This window comes from Eptesicus fuscus, chromosome 22, assembly GCF_027574615.1.
Source record: "Eptesicus fuscus isolate TK198812 chromosome 22, DD_ASM_mEF_20220401, whole genome shotgun sequence".
In the NCBI taxonomy this organism is placed as follows: domain Eukaryota; kingdom Metazoa; phylum Chordata; class Mammalia; order Chiroptera; family Vespertilionidae; genus Eptesicus; species Eptesicus fuscus.
This window is the reverse complement of record NC_072494.1, coordinates 13108657-13133497: the sequence shown is the minus strand read 5'-3', so window position 1 is coordinate 13133497 and position 24841 is coordinate 13108657. Positions and strand designations below refer to the sequence as shown.

General features: G+C 49.8%; 2 protein-coding genes across 4 annotated transcripts; one reads left to right on the top strand and one right to left on the bottom strand.

Moving 5' to 3' along the window:
• RIIAD1 (regulatory subunit of type II PKA R-subunit domain containing 1) lies at positions 1-6683 on the top strand. The gene is made up of 5 exons (XM_008147267.3): positions 1-116; positions 589-665; positions 4790-4836; positions 5894-6021; positions 6572-6683. The coding sequence occupies exons 1-4, from the start codon at positions 33-35 to the stop codon at positions 5962-5964; spliced, it is 279 nt and encodes a 92-aa protein (XP_008145489.1). The 5' UTR covers positions 1-32; the 3' UTR covers positions 5965-6021; positions 6572-6683.
• MRPL9 (mitochondrial ribosomal protein L9) lies at positions 2838-24565 on the bottom strand. Of its 3 annotated transcripts, none has more exons than XM_054711408.1 (7): positions 24372-24565; positions 24046-24202; positions 23448-23572; positions 23206-23256; positions 19587-19688; positions 19019-19102; positions 2838-3069 (listed from the first exon to the last, which is right to left on the bottom strand). In XM_054711408.1, exons 1-7 carry the CDS (start codon positions 24507-24509, stop codon positions 2905-2907), a joined length of 822 nt encoding a protein of 273 aa, XP_054567383.1. In that variant the 5' UTR covers positions 24510-24565; the 3' UTR covers positions 2838-2904. The 3 variants fall into 3 exon arrangements, with proteins under 3 accessions (XP_054567383.1, XP_028010087.2, XP_054567385.1); XM_028154286.2 differs by lacking the exon at positions 2838-3069 and adding an exon at positions 18474-18917 and having other exon boundaries at positions 24372-24561; XM_054711410.1 differs by lacking the exon at positions 2838-3069 and adding an exon at positions 18890-18949 and having other exon boundaries at positions 24372-24563.
• Between the last annotated feature and the right edge of the window lie 276 nt (positions 24566-24841).

Genomic DNA, 24841 nt, shown 5'->3' with positions numbered 1-24841 from the left:
CGCGCGTCCGTCGCCTTGACGACCGCGACACGATGACGACGCTGGAGGACGGGCAGCTGGGGCCTGACCCCGGGGCGCTGAGCCCCGAGCAGCTGGAGAAGCTGCGCGACTACAAGGTGGGTGCGCGCCCCCGCCCCCAGGATGAGGGCCCAGACAGGGAGGAGAACCCCGAGAGAGGGGAGCCTGTTCCCGACAAAAGGGGGTGGGGGTGAGGGCGGGGGAAGGCCCGGGAGAACCCCGGCGGATCCCAGACAGAGCTCTGGCGGGCGCCTCAAAGTGCAGGAAGAACTAAAACAGGGACCTGGACCGAGAAATGGGCCGAAGTGACTGACCGGTACGTGACCTCAGATACAAACCAGCTGTTCCCGCAGTGGAGACGCGACTGCAGTTCAGGCGCTGAAGCCCTTAAGCCCGAGGAGCAGGCCGCGGGGCGGGGTTGGTCTGTCCCACCGCAGGGCTGAGCTGTGCACGGCCTGCGAAAGGACCGGGTAACAGCGCGCGTTGCTCCCCAGCCCTTCACACCACCAGGGCTTGGACCCCGACATCTGCCTCCTCACGGAGCGTGTGACCCTTGGCTCTTGTCCCCAGATTCAGACGCGGATTGCTAACGAAAAGTACCTGCGATCCCACAAAGAGGTGGAGCTGCTGCTCAGTGGTTTCTTCCGGTAGGTGGTGTTCCAGGCCCCACCCTGGGGATGGGTGAGCGTGAGTGACCCTCTTCTGTAATCGCCTCCTATTTGCTTCCTGTAGGGCCTGAACGTTACAAAATATCCGAAGGTTTAATTTTCCCCAACGCTGGGGTTTGTGGCATCTCTAGAGGGTTTGAGTTATCTCTAAAGGTTTCCTTCAGTTACCTCTAAAGTCTCAAAAAGATTAATATTCACTCACTGTAGCTGTCGGGGTAACTATATACCTTGTGACACTTGGAAGAAGGAATTGGGCATGGTGAAACTCATCGGGCAGCCATTGGGCCTAGAGCATCCTTCTCCATCAGAGACTCTTAATGAAATCATTAGAACTTGACAAAATTCAGGTGTCTGGCCCTTCCCCACCTGAGAACACAGCTGCAGAAAGACTGAGAGCTGAGTGACTCCCCTGTAAGTCTTGGGGGAAAGACCATTTTCCTTCGTGTCCCGGAGCATGCTCTCTCCTCCCCCCACACTGCCGCTCAGCGTGGCATTTGATGAAAGACAAAGAACCGAGGGGGAGCAGCAAGGGGTGAAAATAATAGAACGATCTCAAATACTGTTCGGCCGTCGACACATAGGCGAGGTTTAAATAATGACAACAGTGGCTTCCATCTGCAGGCGCAGTGTCCGACATTAGCAGTTATCAGGCTGGATTGTACTTGCCTTGTCCATCTTCCGTTTCTGTCCCTGGACCAAAGCTCTGAGCTGGTGGAGCCGTGTTTGTGCTCCCAGGGCCCACACAGTGACGGCACTGGCACACTCGCGGCTCCTCCCAGCGACTCTACCAAAGATCGCGTGTCATCGCTTCCATTTTCAGCTTAAGTTCTGAGAGGTGAAGTGCCGCCTCCAAGTTGCTGAACCAGGACCCGAACCCCTGGTCTTCCCACTTTGTTCCCTTGCACGTGGGAGCTGGGAAGCCGGTGTCTATTTTTTTTTTTCCTCCAGGCCCCTTTGTTTCTCCCGGATTTCATTATTCTTTATATTTCAGCCATTTCCCCCAGTGACAGCAGGTTCTCAGAGGGCAGGAAGGGAAAGAGCGAGGGAAAACGGAAACCTGTCTGGGAAGGTTGGTTTTCGCTGGGTCTGGGGTGAGGCCTGGGCAAAAGGTAGTTTAGGGAGTCCTCTGTCAATGTCAGCCCTCGGGGTCAGGCCGTCACTTTTTCCCCCTTAAATATATTTTTATTGATTTCAGAGAGGAAGGGAGAGGGAGAGATAGAAACATCAATGGTGAATCGCTGATGGGCTGCCTCCTGCATGCCCCACATAGGGATCGAGCCCACAACCCAGGCAGGTGCCCTGACTGGGAATCGAACCTTGACCTCCCGGTTCACAGGTAGACACTCAACCACTGAGCCTCGCTGTACCTTTTTTCCTAAAGGAAAATAAGAATCATAGCCTTCCTATTGTGGGGAGCTTGCCATCCAAGTTAGGAATAATTCCATCAGGAGGCAGATGATGAAAGCTTGAATCAAATCACCGTCTGTCTGTGTTGTTCACTAATGAAAGGATTGGAATCCTTGGGGGGTGAGTGAAGTGGGCGTTGATTTAGTCACCCGTCAGGGATGGCCCTGCTTCTCTCCCAGGAAATTTCCAGAAGCTGGAGCTCCCTGCCGAGCTGCTTAGGGCAGCCCCAGGCACCTTCCCTTTCCTTCCTCATCACCCCCTTCCCCAGGCCAGGGAGGGCCTCCAGGCATTTCCATTTGCTGTTCCCCAACTCCCCTACAGGCAGCCCTCTTGGCCCCTTTGAGGCCTTGCTCTTTCTGGGGTGGAGGAGGGAGGGGAGAGGAAGTGTTTGAAGTTTGGGTTGCTCTTGATGTTCTTGTTATTTCCTTTGGGTGGTGCCAGGATGAGCCAGAGTCAGGCCCTTTCTGTACTGGATGCTTCAGACGGTCCTTCCAGTGAAGGAGAGGGAGGGAGGGAGGGGCGGGGGCAGAACCCTGGGCGGCGCACCTGTCTTCACCTGTGGAGCCGGTCTCTGCTCTGGGCGCACGCCAAGCCGCCGGAAGCTCCGAGCTGTTTTTGTTGGGAAGCAAGCTCGCCACGTGGGTTTTCTGATCCTAGTGACTTATGGCCCTTCAGCCACAGCTCTCTAGTCTATACGGATGCACACAGTGTAAGAACTCTTTTTTTTTTTTAAGTATGGTTTTTTATTGATTTTTAGAGAGAGAGGAAAGGAGAGGGATAGAGAGAGAGAAACATCGATGAGAGAGGAGCATCAGGGATGGGCTGCCTCCTGCACTCCCCCTACTGGGGGTTGAGCCTGCGACCGGGGCATGTGCCCTGACCAGGAATGGCACCGGTGACCTCTTGGTTCCTGGGTCGACCGCTGGGCAACATGGGCTAGGCCAGAACTCTTACATTTTGACCTTGAATTTTGAACCTGAAAAATGGAAAGAGTAGGGATTTAGGCACCCAGAGAGTTCAGGTTTTAGGCTGGAGATATGAGATAGCAAAGAGTGAAATTTGAGAAAGGCTTTATTAAATGTTTTTGTAAATACCCAGGCAGACGAATCTTCCCCAATACAGCACTGAGATACACCTGCCTTGGCTGGAAAAATCTTCCGTGGATCCATACCATTGCTTTAAAACACACACACACACACACACACACACACACACACACACACACACCACGTTCTATTGATATACAGAGTACAGAAAAGTGGCATATCCTAACCTGGATAAATTTCATAAGCTGAGACGCACAAGGCACCAGCGTCCAGAGCAAGGACTAGAACCCGACTGGTTTCTTTTGCCCAACAGTGTCTTGTAGACCCCCATTCCCTTTTCTATCTTGTATTCCACCGTGGGACTAGGCCACACTTTATGCATCGCCACTGTCTTTTCAATTGAGTATAAATGTCTCTCCCAGACCTTCATGAACCCCATAATAGAGCCTCCTTAGCTTTCCACTACTCCCTTCTTGTGCCCCCCTAACTCCGGCCAGACCAGACCTCCCTGATCATTCCACTGACCTCATGGAGGGGCACGGACACGCCTTGAGTGCTCTGCTGGATCCTGGGGGCACAACGGGGGATACAACCCAGTACCTGCCCTCAAGGAGTTCACCATCTATAGAGCACGGGGTTTCATTTCCCTGTCCCTGTGCTTGGGGCTTGCCTGGGTCTGGAATACCCTTGTCTCAGCCCTTGTCCTGCTCTGAAACCCCATGTGCACCTCAAGGGTCCTCTCAAGGGCCAGCTCTGTGAAGATCTTGGGGTCCTGCTCTCAGTAGCCTCCTCTGTCTGACTCCCCGCACACTGATACCCTCTTGTCGCACTGCCTGGAGGAGGTGGCCTTTTGGACACTCGGGAACTTACCCATTGCCTTTTACTTGACTGTAATTTCTTCCAGGTGGGGCTACATTTTATTTTTATTTATTTTTTAATACATTTTATTGATTTTTTTACAGAGAGGAAGGGAGAGGGATAGAGAGTTAGAAACATCAATGAGAGAGAAACATCCATCAGCTGCCTCCTGCACATCCCCAGTACCGAAACCAAGGTACATGCCCTTGACCGGAATTGAACCTGGGACCCTTCAGTCCGCAGGCCGACGCTCTGTCCACTGAGCCAAACCGGTTACGGCTACATTTTCTTTAAAAATCTCCCAACCTCTCTCATCTAGTTATTTACACGTAATCTGTGCTCACTAGTTCGCAAGCTGGATTGGAAGAGAAGGGAAGCAAAATCCTTAGTGCCTGAGGCCCAGGCCCTCTAGGCCGGGGAGGCGGGGCAGCCGTAGCCATGAGGACCGGAGAGAGGGCCAGAGGGCCGGCTTGGAATCACAAAGCCCGGGCCCTCTCTCCCTTTAGTCACTTGCTTCCTGAGCTCGGGCAAATGATTAACCTTTTGAAGGCTCGGGACTTCACGGTGAAACCTCCTCAGGAGGTGGTGGGGTTGCGGTCTGCCCCTCCGCCCCTCCGGATGGCAGCATGCCCTCCACCTTCGCTGCCCGCCCTGCCTCGGCCTCTGGCTCTGTGAACACGGTTGCTGAACCTGTGACCAGCTTCCTCCGGCTGCAGCAGCACCTCACCCAGCCTCGGCCGCCTGCCTTAAAGCCTGCTTTCCCTCCCCGCCCCGGCCCTTCCTGTTTTCCAGAGAAATGTTTCTGAAAAGGCCAGAAAACATCCGAGAATTTGCTGCAGGTGAGTGAGGCGGGGCCCCTTCCGAGTGTTTGATAAACCAGCCCCAGGAGCATTCTTGTGAATTTGGACTCGGACAAGCCCAGGGTTCTCCCTGCAAGTCTGGGCCATGTCTTCACCCGACGCCCCCCAAGGGAGCTTGGTCGTTCCCTCAGAACGGGGACAGGTAAGAAATGAGGCAGAACTTGCTTGCGGGGAGAGTTAAGGATTTTGAGATTCCCTAAGGAACCCGGCGGCAGCGCCTTCCCTGGGAATCTGGAAGGAGGGCTCCCCCGGCTGCACATGAGAACCACCTGGGAGCTTTTAAATATAACACGGAGGGCAGGCCCACCCGGAGGCTGGTATTTAATTAGCCTGGGGTGGGGCTTGGCCGCCACAGTTTTAAAGGCTCCCCAGGTGACTCTAATGGGCTCCCCTGCCCCAGACGGCTTAAGGTCAGTGGTCTTTAGAGGGGAGGGGCCGGGCGGGCGGTTTCTTGGGCCCTGGGAGCCGGTTCCATCCTCCAACCATTCCCAGCGGAACCTCAGTACGTCTGGGCTGCCACCGCAGAAGCTGCCTCTGGTTCACATTGTGAGTCTGAAACCCTCTTCTGCCGTCACTCTCCCCGCGCCCGTCTCCTCGGAGCGGATCTGCCCAGAGAGGGCGTGATCGCGTAGACGGGGGCTGGCAGGCCCAGCGGAGACAAGAATAACACTTGGCATTTATTTGGGCCCCGAGATGGGCCGGGAGCAGAAAAGCCAGAGCTCAGCCCTCGGATGGCTCCGGAGGGCGGTGTGGAGGGAGGGGGCCGCCCTGTGGAAGCTCTTCTCGGAACGCTGGCGCTGGCAGGCCCGGGACTGCTGGGGGAGGGAGGCGTGCGGCGGCGGGGCGGGGTGGGGTGGGGTGGTGGTAAAGGGGGCAGCGATTTCAGGATTTGCTGTGACATCTCATAGTGGCAAAGCGGGGCCACTAGTCACAGCCTGCCAAGACCGAGCCAGCCTAACTTTTCAGCAGAGTGAGCTGCCCCCCAGCCTTTGTCTCTGGGGCTTAGATGATTTCTTCTCGTTGATTCTTATCCCAGACTATTTCACGGATCCAAGACTTCCCAACAAGATTCACACGCAGCTCATTAAGGAGAAGAAAGGGGCTTAATGAGCAGAATCACGATGCTCAGCTGCTGAGAGCGGCCAGGAAGGATCCAGCCCGGGGGTGGGTGTCACCCTCCCCGCAGACAGAGGCTCCTTCCCTCTTGTGAACAGAAGCACTGGCTTCTGGGCCCAGGGTGTGAAAGAAAGCTAACGGAGAAGCAGAAGTTTCATGCAAGTGTTTCGTTTTCCTGGCACTATTTTGGGGATCAGGGACTGAAGAGAGGCGCAGGGTGTGTCTAGCATGTCTTCTTACTGTGGTGAAAGGGAGAGAAAGGAAGTGGGAGTAGTGAGGGGTAAAGAGAGTGACAGGGGATGGGGGCGGGACCTGCTAGTATCCAGCTTTGCTCCCTGATTGCAGACATCTTCTCCCCGAGTCCTTGGTGGTGGGGGCCAAGGGGCCCTGGGAAAGGAGGGACACCTGCCCTCTGCATCTGGGATTGGGCGCTTTCCTGCTCCCCTCCCCTGCGCACCAGGCGAGGCCATTAGGGCCCCACACCTTTCCCAGGCAGGAGGATCGGAAGTGATTTTCAAGGTTGGGGTTTTTTCTCTTTTTAATGGGAGGTGGGAGAAAGCCACAGGCCTGATTTAGCAGAGCCATTTCTGTCTTGCAGGGCATCTGGAAGTGAGAGTCTGTTGTCATCGGTGTGGGTTTCCAAGCTGCCGTGGGCTCTGTCTCCTTTGCAAAGGCTTTTAAAGACACTCATTAAAAACAGACCTTCCTGCTGTCTCTGCCTCACTTCACTCCGGAGGAGGGCGGCGCTGGCCCCGCTTTGACCTGGTAGGCAGTCGGCCTGTTTCTCTTTGGGGGGCAGCCCCCGGGCCTCTCGGGTCAGCCAGCTGTTTCCACATGTGCCCCACTAGGTGGACTCCCCACCCCGCCAGACCCCCCACTCCCAGAGCCAAGAGTGGATGAAGAGCAGGGCTGGGGCCCCGAGGACCACAGCCGGTGGTGCTGAACCAGGCCACCCTTCCGCGGTGGCTTGTTTTCTCTAGACCTTACCTCCTGGGTTACTGTTCAGAGTGCGCAGGTGATTCACTTTCATCTCCATGGAGACCATGAGAGGAACTGGGCTGGAAGGACAGCGAGGGAGAGTGAGGCCAGACACAGCAAACCCATTCAGGGCCAATGGATACTGAGAAGTGGGAGCCTACCAGGTGGCTCGGGGCTGGTAGACCTTGTTCCTGAGGATTTTCAGAAACGAGACCTCCGTCCATTTGGTTTTCAGCTAAAGGGCAGGGGCATGGACCAGTGGTGTTAGGATCTCCTTTCCTGGCCGGGAGGCCTGGGTGTTGCCTGTTTATGTCTTGCCTGGCCTCCATCGCCCACTGGCTCCACTGGATGAAGCACCTGTCACCTGAGTGTCACTTGTCACCATCACCATGGCAACAGCACAGCCCAAAGCAGAGATGGTATTTCCCTGTCCCTGCCTGTCTTGTTCTCAGCGGCAGTAGTAGAAAGGGCAGCAAAACACAGCATTTAGATAACGATTAAAAACCACACATAGTAAGCTATGGAATAGGAACCTGACGCACTGTCTTAAGTGCCCTCAGAATCACACACCAGTGGCTGTGGCTCTGTTTAGACAATCCTAACGAAGTCTTCAGAAAAACACACCCACTGAGGGCCTCTGATGTGAAGTGTTGTTTTAGACCAGGCGTCCTCAAACTACGGCCCGCGGGCCACATGCGGGCGTTTTTGCCGTTTTGTTTTTTTACTTCAAAATAAGATATGTGCAGTGTGCATAGGAATTTGTTCATAGTTTTTTTTTAAACTATAGTCCGGCCCTCCAACGGTCTGAGGGACAGTGAACTGGCCCCCTGTTTAAAAAGTTTGAGGACCCCTGTTTTAGACACTCTTGGAACCCTTCTTGGGAGAAGTGACCCAGCAATAATATAGGAAAAGAGCCCTAACTGGTTTGGCTCAGTGGATAGAGCCTCAGCCTGTGGACTGAAAAGTCCCAGGTTCGATTCCGGTCAAGGGCATGTACCTTGGTTGCGGGCACATCCCCAGGAGGAGGTGTGCAGGAGGCAGCTGATGGATGTTTCTCTCTCATCGGTGTTTCTAACTCTCTATCCCTCTCCCTCTCTGTAAAAAATCAATAAAATATATTTAAAAAGTAATATAGGAAAAGATAAAACAAAGAACATCAGGGCCCACAGGAACTGGCCTGTGATGGGTAAGAAAGGATTTGCAGATGTGGGGGGAGGCGTGGGGCAGCCAGGGTCCCACAGGTGCTTCCGTTCTGCTGAGCAGAAGGTGGTGGCAGACCTGTTAGTCACCTGCTCCTCATCACCCCTTTCTTCCTTGCTAACAGAACACCAGTTTTGTTGAGGGCAGCAGGGGGCTGGACCCCAAGCCGTGGACTGTATTTAGTATCTCAGCCAACCACAATAATTATATTCCCCAATTTCCCAGGCTCCCTTGCAGCTAGGGGCAGCCACGTGTCCATGAGCTAGCTCCAGGTACGTGTGCTGGGGGTTTCTAGGAAAGCTTTTGCTTTCATAACAAAAATATAGGAGGGGGTTGTGACAGATTAAGCTGGTGTAGCCTGCCCTTTTCTCCCTGATTTGAACCTGAATGTGATGTCGAGCTGAGCAGGCATTGTAAGGCCTTGAAACGAGTAGGAGGGTGAGAGCCAGTCCTCTGCAGAAGACTCCGAGACCCTGGCAGCATCGTGGAGCACCCGGACAGCCCAGCACTCACCTGCCTTCAGACTTGGTAAGTGAGGAAAATAAATCTCTAATTTGTTCTGAAGTAAAGACCAGAGTTTAAATCCTGACACACCACTTACTAGATGTGTGGTCTTGGCCGTGCCACTTAACTGGTTCGAGCATTAAGTTTCTCATCTGTAAACTTCGAGTGTGAATACCCACCACTCAGGGCTGTCGGATTAAGGATGAAGAATGGGTGGTACCTGGCACGTGGGAGATGTTCACCAGGGGTGTGTCCTATTGGAAGAGTGTAAAATTCAAGAGTGGAGCAGCGGGGAAGGTGGGGACAAGTCGCAAAGGGCACCGTGTATTAGACAAAGGAGGTTCGTTGTTTACCCTGTAGGCGATGGAGGGCCAGCAGAGAATTTTAAGCCAAGGGGAGTCAATGAAGAGATTTGTATTTAGAAAGTGTCATCCTGTGGAAGACAAATGAGAGGGAGCTGAGACTAGCTGGAAAGACCGATAGGGAGACAAGCGCCGTCGTCCAGTCACCGTCGTGTCTCACCTGCACCCAGGCTTAGCCGTCTCTTTGCTGACTCGCATGCCCACTAAGTAAGCTGAGAATGTATTTAGTTTAATGTAACGGAAAGCCCAAGTCATAGTGTCTTATGCAGATAGGGGGTTATTTTTCTCACCTACTAAGGCTGGCAGGCAGTAAGACTGGCTTAAGAGGAGGTAAACAATATGGGAGTTTGGGCTGACATCACACCTGATTCCTTTTAGGCCCTGATACCATTATTGCCCAAGCTGCCCCTTTCCTCTGCTCTCTCGCCCACCTGTGGTCACTGAGAACAACAGGGGCCTGAGGACAGGGAAGGACCTGGTCCCTGGGGGTGGGAGTGATGTAGGTGAAGAGCAGCGTGTTGGTGGGTTCCACCCTCACCCACCCCCACATTTTCCCAGGAGATCCTTGACAGTCTAGCTGTAGTTTTCCACTCAGGCTGCAAGTCAGAATCAGGTGGAGATTGTCTTATGCAGATGGGGGTTATTTTTCTCACCTACTAAGGCTGGCAGCTGGCAGAAAGGTTTAATGACGCCAACAGGCACCCAGGCCAGGCTTCCAACTTCCCGCTGCCGGCCTTGGCCTGTGACCGCCCAGCTTGAGAGGGCCCTGCACTCCCAGCGGCCATTCCTGTGCTCCAAGCGGGGAGAAGGGAGGAGAGCCAGACCAGCTGAGTCCATCGCTTTCTATCAGGGAAGAAAATGTTTCTGAAAATCCTCCCCGATGGGTCTCATGGGGTCCTGTGGTTCACCCCAAGTGCAACGGAGACCGGGAAAGGGAACAAAAGGTGGCAAGAGAAGAGTGGGAGCAGCTAAGTCAGCCGCAGAGCAGTGTCGCCCACCTGCATCCCTGACTCATTTCCCATGTCACAGCTAGAATGCTCTTTTAAGAAACCTAAGTCAGAGCATGTCACTCTTCTGCCTAAAACCCTTTGGCAGTCTTCCACGCACTTAGAATAAATCCCAGGGGCTACAAAGCTTTGCCAGACCTGCACCTGACTTTACTCCCCTCGCCTTGCTCCCGCCACGCCCCCCCCCCCTTTTCTCTCTTCCTCCGAACTTGCCAAGGTCGTCCCCACTTTAGCGTCTTTGGACTCTGCCTGCATCTCTTGCCCAGATCTTCACGGGGCTGGTGGTCCAAGGTGGGGTGCTCTACAGGGAAAGGAAGAGAGAACTCCGCTAAGAGTGACCCTGCTAAGCACATAGGGCTGGCTTTTCCGCATGGCAGGTGTGCAGGTGGTGGTGCGGGTGTTGGTTCGGCGCCTGCCTCTCAGCACTTTCCTCTCCTTACGGTCAAGGAGGAGCTGGAGGACCAGGCGGGGACTCCGCAGTGAGACTTGTCTTTCTTTTCTGGAAAGCAAAGGCTTCCCTCCGCCCACTCCCACTAACATCTCATTGGCCAGGACTGTTTACGGGAGGCTGAGTATTGAGCAGCCAACCGTTTCCCATGTAGCTTCTTGTCACTTTCTCTGAGAATCCTGGATCCAGCTGAAGTGCCTCCCCCAGGCACTTAAAAATATTTAATTAAACTCCCCCCACCATTCTCTATCATGTCACTGTCTTGTTTTACACAGCACCCACCACTGTCTCATATTGTCTGGTTTGCTTATTTTCTCATTGTCTGTGGCTCCAGCGAAAGCAGGCCCTGGCAGTCGTGTTCACGCCAAAGCGGCGTGCAGGAAGGACGGCCTTGGTCTCGCTGTTGAAGGGGTGGGAAGGAAGGGCAGCATCCGGAAAGCAAGGCCCTCTCCCGGCTGAGTGGGCCTCTGCTGCCCTCTCCTGGGGGCGGCCGAACTCGAGACACCACTTGGAGGATGCCTGTTCTAGGTCTGGGTAGGAAGAGCAGGAGGAAGAGAAACAGGGCCAGGAGTGGGAAAATATTCACAGATTCCTGTAATAGTAAGTTTCTCCCCAAGTTACCAAATCCGGGACCTTATCTCTGGCAGTGCTGCTTTCTGAGCACCTTAGATGTCTCCTTCTTCAAGTGTTGGAAGAAAAGAAACCTTGCCAGATTGGTGATTCATTCGTTTCATTTACTTATTCACTCATTTATTCAACAGATATCAGGGCATATTATGTACTCAGGATGCAGTTTGGGGAATAAAACACACTCTTTTCTCAAGGAGTGAAGACAAATCTATCTATCTATATATAAAAGGCTAATATGCCAACTGCCTGTCAGGGTAATGATGTCATGTAGCAATGCCCAGCTTCCTTTCCCTGGCGACTAGCCTCCTTGCAGTTTCTTCAGCCCAGGAATATGACTTGCTTTATGGCCACGTGGAAACATTTCACACTGTAACTAAATGTCTGTGAAGCGTTTTCACTGACAGTCTTCCATGCACTTAGAATAAAACCCAGGTCATCTCGTTTGATCCTCACAGAAGTCCTGCAGTAGATAGATAGGAGACCTATTTTCATTAGCCAGAAAATGGAGACTTAGCTTAGGAACTTGACCCAACTGAAAAGAAATGGTGGACCTTGAAAATGACTTCAGGTTTTCTCACTGGGCAGAATATAGTCAAACACTGCTGCAGTTAAATATTTTACCCTTTGTTCTCCCTGCGTGATCTATAATAATCTGCTTCATGTTGATATTTACTGCTGTGTTGCTGACAATTACCTGAAAGAGAAGTTGGGGTGCTTCACTGGGCTGGAAAAAGTTTAGCTAAATCAGAAAGCAGGTCTAATTAAGCAAGTTTATTCTATAGCTCTAAAAGACTAAGTTGACTCACACATGCGCAATACATATAAAGCCCTTACTGGTGCCAATTGCACGCATGTGTCTCCACCTGTCATTGTCAATTGTGAATATGGTTGACACTTCTATTATAGAGAAAGGGCGAATAGTGATATTAAACTATTCTAATTAATTTCCTTTCCATGTGCATGGATTTATGCACTGGGACACTAGTAGATAGATAATTATAATAGTTTCCAATAGCTTCAGTGAAATGATACAAGGAACATTCAAGCTATTTTGGGCACATAAAGGAGGGCCACTTGACTGGCACCGTGGTGGTGGGGTGGGGGCACGACAGGAGGCGGCCATAAAATGTGTCCCCACGTGGGAACTGAATGTTAACAGTTGAATTGGAATTGTAGGCACCAAGTTACTATCTAATCCCATAGCTCTGCATTATTAAACCTGAAGGGCAATTCTTGTTTCCTCCAAGGAAATTCTGCCTGAAGTCTTCCCTCACTTTGACTTCGTTGCCTCTTAGTGCCTTGGTGTTCCTAACTGTAAAAAGAGGGATGTTACCTTCACACACCCTTGACATGTCAGAACTCACATCCAACTTGTAAAAGCGTCTCCCCGGGAACAGGTTGGCATGTGCAACGAATGTGTAAACCCTGGTTTTTCAGCCTCCAAGGGAAATTCAGCCTGAATCCAAAAGAACCAGGTGCTCTGCATACATCAGCCTCTCACTAAGGGCTTGTTGGAAAGAATGCACTCACAGCATTCTTAAACCACTGCTGTTGTTCTCTTGGGTTGCTCGATAGGGTGATAGCACGTCCCTCGTGGATTTATTGTGAGAATTGTCACTACACATCTAGCCCACAGTAGGCCTTCATAGATAGCGGCTATTATTTCAGGGAAGGAGCAGGGCCAATTTGACCTGCACAGGGAAGTCACTGAGGAGAGTCCCAAGTGTGGCCATGCTGGTGAGAGAAGGGTGTAAACCAAAAGTGTTCATGTTGCAGGTTAGGACTATTTTAGTGTGAAACGGAAAACAGTGCCCATTTCCCCTAGATCACATGGCCCCGCCCTCTCTAGCGTGATCACGTGGCCCCACTCCCTTGAGACCTTGGATGGTCTGTTTCAGGGGTGCCATCTCCCTGGTTGGCTGTCTACCTCTGCTCTCACACCTATCAACAGTCCCTTTGCCAAAATCCTTCCAGAAAAATCTTTTACACGTGCCATCTCTTTCCTGCTGGGACTGTGACAGCTGGGATTGAAAGACAGGAGAGCAGTCTGTCCAGTTCATGCAAGAGGTCCAGAGGGGCCTGTGCTGTCCCTTGAAGGCCCTTCTGAAAGGTAACCAGGGGTGGCTCAGTGATTCTTCTGTCCTGTTGAGTCCATCCACTGAGCTTTTCATTTTGGTTATTTTATAGTTATTTTATTTTATTTTTTTATTAATAAATCTTTATTGTTCAGATTATTACAATTGTTTCTCCTTTTTCCCCCCCATATCTCCCCATCACCAGGTTCCCTCCCTCCCGTTGTCCTTATCCATAGGTGTATGATTTTTGTCCAGTCTCTTCCCATACCCCCCACACAGACACCCCTTTCCCCCTGAGAATTATCAATCCACTCCCATTCTATGCCTCTGATTCTATTATGTTCACCAGTTTATTCTGTTCCTCAGATTTTTAATTCACTTGATTTTTAGAATCACTTGTTGATAGATACGTATTTGTTGTTCTTAATTTTTATCTTTACTTTTTTCTTCTTTTTCCTCTTTTTAAAGAATACCTTTCAGCATTTCATATAATACTGGTTTGGTGGTGATGAACTCCTTTAGCTTTTTCTTATCTGTGAAGCTCTTTATCTGCCCTTCAATTCTGAATAACTTTGCTGGGTAGTCTTGGTTGTAGGTTCTTGCTATTCATCACTTTGAATATTTCTTGCCATTCCCGTCTGGCCTGCATAGTTTCTGTTGAGAAATCAGCTGACAGTCGTATGGGTGCTCCCTTGTGGGTAACTGTTTTTCTCTTGCTGCTTGTAAGATTCTCTCTTTGTCTTTTGCCCTTGGCATTTTAATTATGATGTATCTTGGTGTGGTCCTCTTTGGATTCCTCTTGTTTGGGGTTCTGTGCGCTTCCTGAACCTGTAAGTCTATTTCTTTCACCAGGTGGGGGAAGTTTTCTGTCATTATTTCTTCAAATAGGTTTTCAGTATCTTGCTCTCTCTCTTCTGGCACCCCAAAAATTCGGATATTGGTACGCTTAAAGCCATCCCGGAGGCTACTTATGCTATCCTCACACTTTTGGATTCTTCTTTCTTTCCGCCTCTCTGGTTGGGTGTTTTTTTCTTCCTCATATTCCAGATCTTTGGTTTGACTCTTCGGGTGCGGTGGTCTACTCTGTATATTCTTTATTTCAGACAGTGTATGCATAATTCTGACTGGTCCTTTTCCATTTTTTTGGTATTCTCATTTAGGTCCTTGAATGTCTCTTCAAGTTTCTCAGCGGTTTTTAGAAGATTCTTGAGTAACCTTATAAATATGGTTCTGAACACTGTGTCGTCCATTAGTTTGCTTTCATCTATCTCTCCTACTTGTGACATACTTCGATGTCTCCACATTTTGGCTGCCTCCCTGTGTTGATGGAGTGGCTTTGTGTGGTCGGTGACCTATAGGGGCCGGTAGCTCAGTTTCCCCAATCACCCTAGGTGGTCGCTCTTGGTACTCCCCTTTGTGGGCTGAGTGGAAAGTCTTGGTGTAGTTAAAAGCCCTGATTGCTGTTGGTACACTGGGAGGAATTGACCTCTGGTCCAATTGGTTGTGAGGGCCTGCTGTGTCTATAATGGAAGAATTGCTGTGCTGGAGACACAGTAGGGCTTTGGTGCTGAGTCTGCCTCTTGAATGTGTCCCTTATGAGAGTGGTTGAAATCTGGTGTCGTCCACACCGACAGAAAAGTCACTCTCACTCTCCAACCGATGGCTGAGAGTCCTGTAGGCGTCTGGGTCCCCCGTGTGTCCCCAGAAACTGGAGTTCAGAGTGGTTGGGATTGTTGGTATCACTGGCGGGAGTTGATCTCCAAGCCAGTTGGCTGTGAGGATCAGCAGTGTCTCTGCTGGGAGAGCTTCTGTGCTCAACTTGGATGGGGCAGAGTCTCAGGGTGGCGCAGACAAGCTTTGGTTTCCCGTCTGCTCTGCCCTAAGAGGGGCGGTTTCTCCGCGCCCTAATCAATGGCTGCGCGCCTCTGAGAGAAGGCAGCTTTAGAGCCTCTCCCGCTGCCAAACAGACCAGTTTCTCCCCGACCGCAGCTGGATTTCAGTGCAGTCGGGAGGTTTTGTTTTTCTCCCGAACGAGAAAGCATCTGCTGCCCTCCCTCTCCACGTGCTGCGAGCAAGCCTGCCGTGTATTCAGCTGCCCGCCCTTTCCGCACTCACGGATCTCCGCACCTCCACAGCTCCTGAGGCTCAGCGTCCCCCCCTTTTTTTCTCTAGTTGTAGGTTTTCCACTCTGCCAGCTTTCTGGTGGTTCTGGACTGTGTGCGCTGTTTTCCAGTTGTAGTTTCAAAATTGTGGTAGGCAACAATTAGGTGTTTACCTTATGCCGCCATCTTGGTTTCCAGTTTTTTTTATTGATTTTAAAGGAAGGGGGGGGGGAGAATGAGAGCGAGCAAGAGAAACACTGATTTGTTGTTCCACTTATTTATGCATTCATTGGTTGATTCTTGTATGTACCCCAACTAGGGACTGAACCCACAATCTTGGCATTATCGGATGACACCATAACCAGCTGGGCTACCTGGCCAGGGCCTTGTAGATCTAATATTTGTTTGGTTCTCCTTTATAACTTCTATTTCTTTGTTGAGATTTTCCATCTTTGCTGAAACTATTTTTTTCCATTTGTTTTAAACGTGTTCATAATTGCTTGAAGCTTTTTTATCATGGGTACTTTAACATCTTTGTCAGATAATTCTAATATCGCTGTCATCTCAATCTTTGCATCTATTGATTGTCTTCTTAAAATTCAGTTTGAGATCTTCCTAGTTCTTGGTATGATTATATTTTTATTTATTTATTTTATTTTTTCTTTTCTTTTAAAAAAATTTTTTAAATTATTTTTTAATTTGGTATGATTTTTAAAAGTTGCAACTCGTTAGGGGGAATGAACATTTTTGTATTTTCTCTGAGACTGCTCTGGCATGGGAGGAGGAGGGAGGGGACTTCATGCTTCCAGGTGGAAGTGGAATTTTATTTTTATTTTTAAAAATATATTTTATTGATTTTTTACAGAGAGGAAAGGAGAGGGATAGAGAGTTAGAAACATCGATGAGAGAGAAATATCCATCAGCTGTCTCCTGCACACCCTCTACTGGGGATGTGCCTGCAACCAAGGTACATGCCCTTGACCCGAATCGAACCTGGGACCCTTCAGTTGGCAGGCTGACGCTCTATCCATTGAGCCAAACTGGCTAGGGCTGGAAGTGGAATTTTAGATTCCCTACTTCACCTCCACTGATACCCAAGGTAAGTTGAGCTCTCTTTACTGCTGGTGGATTGCAGCTCTCCTCATGGTCTCCACTAATATGATGGATGTTACTTCGTTACTGCTGGGTAATGGTGCAAGTCCTAACTCTCCAGTAGGTCTCCTCTGATACTATCCTGTAAGGCAGAGGGAAGTAGATATCCAGGTTCCCTACTGACACCATGGAGGGGGAGGAGAGCTCCTTACAGGCTGGTGGGATGAAAATCATGGTTCCCTACTTTGCCTTTTGATAACCACCTTTTGGCAGGGGTGTGCGGGTGACTGCTTTCATTTGAGTACCCCCTCTGGGAACTGCCTTTGTCTGAAGTTGGTAACCTCACCCTAGGTCTCTGCCCTTTCCTAGTCTATGTGGGGGGATATTGGTCTGGCCATTTGTTTCAATAGGATACACATCTCTGCAGAGCCATCCTAGCTTGAGCTTGTGGGATTGACTGAGATCTTTGTTGATACATCAGCTCAACTTCTCTCTCCACAATCCTGCTTCCTTCATTCCCGCACAGGTGTTGATCCAGAAAACTCCTCCCAATAAACTTCCTGCATGCAAACCTCCAACTCAATCTGTTTCACCAGGACTTCACCCTATGGCAAGTATTTAAACACTTTGAGATCGGTTGTGTGGATTGTTGTGCCTATTGCTCAGTTTCAGAGCGCTTCATGATGTGGGAAGATGCTGTGTTAAATGAGCTTTCCATTTCAAGGACAATAGGGATGGGGATCAGATAAATGGCAAATTTCAAACAATACCTGTGCTCCACTTGGGTTATGGAGTTCTGGCAAGTGTGAGGTTGGGTAGTTATCAGTGCAACTACCGACAGACCTCTCTTTACTTGGGATGGCCTCATGTGGATGAAAGTGAACGTAAGTGCTTAATGGTCTTGTAGTGGTAGCTTAACTGGCTCAAAAAGGATGACAGAAACCAAGTTCTGGGTTTCTGGTAAGGATAGCAGTGTCAGTGGTCCCATCTCTAGCCACCTGAATTGCATGACCTCTCATTGTATTTGAGTGTCTCTCACATAATCCATTTGTTAACAGTTGGGTATTTTTCCTACTAATGGACCTTGAACTTAAGCAGAACTACTTCCTTCATCTCTTATCAAGACACCTATTCGATAATTACCTAACAACCAGCCCCTATCTTAACTTTGGTCTGGAAACCAAGATATTTTCCCTTTCAAAATCTTAGGAATTGGTTCAGAAAACAATACAGCAGTTTTTTTTTTAAACTTCTTTCATCCCATCTTTATTTTCACCAACGTTTATTTACCCTTAGGCTTTAATTCAGATTGCCTTAGAAAAGTAGAATCCATTGTGCTTACTCATATTTATGACTTTATCAAAATACCTAATGGGAGTAAGTTTTTGTGTGTGTTTTCTTAATCCTCACCCGAGGATATTTTTTCTATTGATTTTTAGAAAAAGTGGGAGTAAGGCAAGAAGGGAGAGAGAGAGAGAGGGAGAAGAAGGGGAGGAGAGAGGGAGAGGGGGAAAGAAACACTGATGTGAGAGAGACACATCGATAGGTTGCCTCCCGCACACACAGCCTGGATGATCAAACCTGCAACCCTGTGGTGCATAGGCCGATGCTCTAGCCGTTGAGCCAGGGTGAAAGTTATTTTTTTAATATATTGATTTCAGAGAGGAAGGGAGAGGGAGAGAGAGAAACATCAATGATGAGAGAGAACCATTAATTGGCTGCCTCCTGCATGCCCCGCTTGGGGATCGAGCCTGCAACCCAAGCATGTACCCTTGACCAGAATGGAACCTGGAACCCTTCAGTCCATAGACTGACGTTCTATCCACTGAGCCAAACCTGCTAGGGCGAGAGTAAATTTTAAGACTAAAGACGTAACAGTTGAGTAATTTGCCCACAGCAACTGTGAGGTGTGGTCTGCAAATGTATTTCCTTCCTTTTTAGCAGCAAACCCCAGTGGCTCAAGAGGACATACCATGTGGATGTCCTGTCTGTCCCCAGACCTCCCAAGCTCAGTAAGCATCTAAAAAGAACACAGCCTCTTTCTTTTTGAGACATAAATGTTCAATTTGGATGATGAGGATAGGCAAGCACTAAAGACAATGGCTAGCTCTTCCATTTATTCCAATGAATTCCAATGGAGGAAGAGGAAATAGGATCTAGACTGTTTTTGATTTATGAATATTTACCTTATCATATCTACAACTTGGTACTTCTTGAGCAGGACTGCCCCAATAAGGCGAGATGTGATAACAGTCGAAGATGGAGATGACAAATATGCAGAATTCAACATATATATGCAGTTTAGTCCGATGTCCCCATATGGTCTCAAATTCCTTATTTGGTCAGAGCTGGCTCATCTTTGCTCCACTGTGCCTCAGATTCTGCTTCACCACTTTTGAGGGAGAGGAGGTTCAGATCGTCTGGGAGCTGGTGGGGGCCGTTTCCTTGGCAGCTTGCTGGGCCAACCAGTACTTGTATCTTTTTGTCTTGGGTTTCTCAAAGTTCACCACAGACATAGGTACCCTGATAGTGTCAAGCCCATTTACCTGCATACAAAATAGGAATCCCCAGAGATCAGCTGGGCAGGTAATAGCTAACACCACCTAATCCCAAGTCAGAAAAAGGAGACAGTATGTAAAATACTCACCGTCACCTCACACCAATACTCGCCCCATCGTGTGATGGGCCCTTCTGGTAACTTTAATGCATGTGGGGCTACCACAACACCAAGCTGGAAAAAAAAATCATAGAAAAAGGAGCTCTGTTTACATGTCTGCCATTATAGGCAACCTCATAAACAGGGTTCTAGAATTTCCTGTATAGTTTATCCTGGCTGATCCCCCAGGAGGGCAGAGAAGATAGTGGCAGAGAAACTCAGGCCTCATTTCTCAGAAAGAGAGGTGGACTCACAAAGAGAAACAGGGCTACAGACTAAAATGACAATAAAAATTTTCCAGTGAAGTTATATTTTCTCAGGTTTTCCCTAGCTAGAGAGGAAAGAAATGATACCATATTTTCTTATCTGTTTTCAGATTCTATGTGACCAACCTTAGTCCTTAGCCAATTCCCTCCCACACCCCTGCAAACTAGCCAGGAATACCTTCCCTAACTCTAGCTGGACTCACACCTGTTTCTAGCCAAAAGCTCAGTCCCAGGCTTGCTTCCCACAGGCAGCTTCCACCCTCAGTGGTACAGTACTGTTTGGGAACACTCACATTTTTTAGAAAATGGCGGGCAACTATTTCAGGGTTTAGCTCCCATTTGACATTGTTCTTCATCCCCACTTCCAGGTGACAGCTTTTCAGAAATTTCACTGTCTGAGAGGAATTATAAACAGAGGCTACATTAGAGTTAGAAACATTAGCAAGAGGCACAAGGTCTGAGGGCTCAGGAAAAGGGCACAATCTCTGCCTCACAGTCAGCCAAGACAGGTGAGAAGATAAATGGAAAGAGAGAGAACATTCTTGTCCCAAGGCTGATACTGTGGAAGGATGTTTCTGTGACACTTTGGAGAAGAATGTACTCTATATCTGGTTGTCCCTAATCAAGTAGCCATGTTTTATCATCAATTGGGGGCCACTGACCCTGCCCAAGTGGCTCAGTTGGTTGGACCATGTCCCATAAACCAAAAGGTTGTGGATTCAGTTTCTGGTCAGGGCACATATAACTAGGCTGAGAGTTAGATCCCTGGCCAGTCAGGGAATGTATAGGAGGCAACCGATTAATGTTTCTCTCTCCCTTCCTAAAACAAACAACATATACTCAGGTGAGGATTTAAAAGGAGCCACTGGTATATCTCAGGATGAAATGACTTTCATAGGCTGTTTTAATTCAATGCTTCTGGCCCTTCAATCCCACCCCTACCCTATTAATGATTCCTTCTTGCTTACAGAATGAAATATAAATTCACTAGCGGAGGATTCAAGATGTTTTGTAAATCCTGTCTCAACCCCCTTTCCAGCCATATGTTTCCTAATATTATACAAGTCCTCTGCTTTAGCTAAACTAGCCTACTTTCTATGCTAAAGCATGCTTTAACTATCTTCTTATACTTTTTCTCCCTTTAGAATACACCCCCCTGAAGCGAAATAAACCAGTCAGAAATAAACATCACATGATCTTACTTATATGTGGATTCTAATGAACAAAATAAACTGATGAAGAAAATAGATCCAGACACACAGAAGCATGGAAGACTGACGAATTTCAGAGGGAAGGTGGTGTTGGGAGAGATTAACTGGGGAACTTACATGCATATATGCAGAGCCCACAAACGCAGGCAATAGTGTGGTAAAGGCCTGGGAGGAGTGGGTGCGGGGTGAAGGAGGTCAATGGGGGGAAAGAAAGAGGAATATCTCTAATACTTTCCACAATAAAGATTTTAAAAAAAAGCTAGAACAAAGATGGTGGCATATGTAACGCCTGTACTCACAGCCTCCCACAACCACATCAAAATTATAGCTAATACAGAACAACCATCATGTAGAACCACTGTAAAGCTTGCTGAATGGAAATCCTACAACTAGAGAAATAAAGCAGCACACTGAGACTGGTAGCAGGGGTGGAGGTGCAGGATGGGCTGGTCCGACACCCACCTGTACCATGTGTTTTTTCCAATGGGGGGTTAGATGGTCTCTATGGAGGCAGCCTGTGAGGAGCCACACCAGACTCCCAACCTGGGGTTCCAGAGTTGGGAAGAGAAATCCCTGCAACTCTGAGCTGGTTGTAAACACCAGCAGGGATTGTGGCTGAGTGACGAGGCTGCCGGAGACCCAGGTGCTCCCCTTAAAGGACCTGCACACAAACTTACATGGTCCCACTTCTGAGCTTCAGCGCTGAGGAACTGCCTGGCATCAGGGCAGGAACTCGGGAGTGGAGCGGGGGAGGGGGGTAGAGGTGGGGGGGACCTTTCTGCCAGGCAAGGGTACTCACAGGGATCACTGTTCCTGTGCTGGGACCCTCCCTGTCCGGGGGCTGAGTCATAGCTGAGTCTCTGTTTGCTCCACCCTGGGGATTCCCTGAGACCCTGCCCCATCCAATTTGCAGCCCCACTCAAGCTGTTTGCAGCAGCTTTTCCATATGAATAGGCCTGTCCTGGCTCAGGCTTCAGACTTCGCTAAAACCCAACAAGCTGCAGCTGGTAACAGAGTGCCCCAAACCTATCAATAAAAGACCCACGATCCGGCCCTAGTACCAGCCTGCCTTGCTTCACAGCTGGGCCTCGCCTGGGCACCTCCAAGCCCAATAAAAACAGCAAATGGCAGCTGCCTGCAGATCCCTTTGTAGCTCCTGCCCTCCCTGGTTGCGGGAGGCTGACTTTGCACCTCCCTGGAGGTCCTAGAGCTGGTGCACCAGGTGGACAGCTTTAGACCACAGCAGATGACAACTCTACACATCCACAAGGGCACACTCAAGAGGCAGACTCAGCACCAAAGCACCACTGAAGCAAGTCCTGCTCCATGGGGCGTTTCCTGCACAGCAGCTCTCCCACTGTAGTCACAGCTGGTCCTCATAGCCAATTGGCCTGGAGGTCAATTCCCCCTTTCCCTACCTGGTGTCTGCAATCAAGAGAGTTCAAGGAAATCAAGAAACCACTCAAGAAGCGGTTGGCGACTCCTGTAGATGATCAACAAATAAAGACTTTCTGTGTTTCTACTCACCGCCTCACCAACAACAATCAAGGCTCAACTACCAGACTGTGCACACAGCCCACACAGGGCTGCACCTAGAGTGCCCACTCAGGTGACTGGGGAGGCTGACCCACTGGGCCTTCCAGGACACCTACTGCACAAGGCCACTCCCCCAATTCCAGGAGACATAACAGATCTGCCTACACAGAAACAAACACAGGGAAGCAGCCAAAATGTGGAGACAAAGAAACATGTCACAAATGAAAGCAAGCAAACTACTGGATACAGGGTTCAAAACCATGGTTATAAGGTTACTCAAAGATCTTCATGAGACTTTCAAGGATCTTGGTGAGAATGTCAAAGACATGAAAAAAGACCAGTCAGAAATTAAGCATACACTAACTGAAATAAAGGATAATTTACAAGGGTATTCTTTAAAAAGGAAGAAGAGATAAAAAATATTAACAAAATGGCAACAAATACATATCTATCAACAATTGAATCTAAAAATCAAAATAAATGAACAAAATAAACTGGTGAATAAACTAGAATCAGAGGCAGGGAAGCATGGAACAGACTGACGAATCTCAGAAGGAAAGGGGGAAGGGGTGCGGGAAGAGATTAACCAAAGATCTTACCTATGGACACAGACAGTAGGGTGGTGAAGGCCTGGGGTGGGTGGGAACCAAGTGGAGGGGGGCAATGGGGAGGGGGAATGGGGACATCTGTAATACTCTCAACAATAAAGATTAAAAAAAAAAAAAAAAAAAAGAATACTCTCCTGGCCTATCCAAATCCTATTAATCCCCCAAGGCCAAATTCAATCCCATCTGGACAAAACCTCTCTAATCACCCGCGTCCATTTTGGTCCCTGTCACGCTTATAATTTTCTGTCTTATGTTTATTGATTGCTTTTGTTCGTGTTTATGTTCTCTCCAACTTGTCTGTAAATATCACGGAGCAGAGCTTGCATCTCACACTCTTACACGTCGGGGCCTCACTCAGTAAGCTAGGGCACTTCACTCAAAAGGCCAGGGTTTTTTCCCAGGTCTCAATACCAGTTATGGCAGCCACAACACTTCCCCCTTTCCCTACCTGGTGTCTGCAATCAAGAGAGTTCAAGGAAATCAAGAAACCACTCAATAAGAGGTTGGCGACTCCTGTAGATGATCAACAAATAAAGACTTTCTGTGTTTCTACTCACCGCCTCACCAGCCTTGGTCTGGATCTTTTCTAACTTTCCTTCTTTTCTTAGCTAGAAAAGAAAGATGGTGGGGGAAAAAAAGTGAGTCTATAGTAAATAATAACAAACTCTTACTATGCTAGGCATAGGCTGGATTTCTGGTCCAGTCACTATTTCATTTTCAAATTAAATAGAAAAGGGACAGAAGTTGCTAGAGGAAATCTTAAGGTTTTAGCCCCCGCTCTGCCTTTCTTTGAGCTCACCAATTTCTCCTCTTCAAACAACTTCTTGTTTTCAGGGGATGCATATACAGCCAGTCCTTGAGGAAGAAGCTTGTTACGGCCCACAGATTTCTTCACTGAAACCAAGTCACCCCGCACTCCAAGCTCTGCCAAAGCGAACAGACACTGGGTCAGAACTAGCTAGGAGTCCCTAAAGGGAAGGAGATGACCAAAGAAAAAAGCGCCTCTAATTCTCTGTTCTTATTCTTCCTAGAAGAATGTTAACACTCACTTGGAACAACACTTAAGAGGCTTCTAATTAGTTAGGGTCTATTTAGAAACTTGATATTCTCCATACAAAGTGAAGCGTTGTCCAATCACAGGAATTCAGTATCTGCGGCACACGGGCCTCTCCGCCTCCTGCCCCCCCCCCCCCGCCCCCACACAAACACACACACTAATGTTCCTGCATTCCTGTTCTAATTCTCCACACCGGAGGCCAACATCTCAATCACTGCACTTTTTACGCCTTTCTCTTCTCAATCAGAGAGCTGCCCTTTCCCACAAAGTAGCAAAGGGCAGGAGAAAGTTGATGCCAAACAGGCCCAGCCCGTTAGAAGCACCTCCGCCCTGGCCTTACCCTCCACCGACTGCGTGAGGATGAGCTCCAGGTTGTCTTTGGGCCGGTGCTTCGTGTCCTCCACCAGCCTGTAGACGCGGTGCCGCCGGTGCAGGCGCGGCTTCCGACACAAGCCGGCCAGCGGCACCTTCCACCAGCGCTCCACGATGACCGTGCCCTGGCGGCCGGAGAGCGGGTGAGCGAGTGTCCACGGAGTGGCCCCTTCGTCCCCGCTCCGTCCTCCCCTCCAGGGGAGCCCGCCACGGCTCAACGCGCCCCCAGAAACGCGACGGACGTAAATGGCCCCACCAAAGTCAAGGATCCCGTAACCCAGGCCCGGTCCTCACCCGGTTGTGAGAGAGGCTGAAGCCGCGCTCCAGGCCGGGGGTTCCCGCTTCGAGTTGCGGCCGGAGCAGCACCCCGACTCGTCCTCGCAGTAGCTGCTCAGCGGCCACGCGCAGCAGAGCCCGGCCGGGGAGCGCCATGTTCCCGGCGCGGAGGGGGCCAGGAGGCGGCCCGCGCCTGCGCAAGGAAGGCCCCCGCCGGGTGCCCGCGGCGCGCCTGAGGCAGCGCGGATTGCCCCGGCGGAGCGCCCCGGCGGAGCCGAGGGGCAGGCGCAGCGCGGGGAGGAGCTCGGCTTCCCGGCGTTGCCGCAGCCGCGAGACCAGAGAACTGAGCCGACGCTCCGCGACTCGGCGTCTACCTCCCTCCCTCCTCCCTGCTTCTTTTCGGGGGCGGGACGCCCACTGCACTGACAGATAGGAGAAGACACTCTCCCTCTGGGTTCCGTGTGGCTCTCTGAAGTCCCTGACAGCCT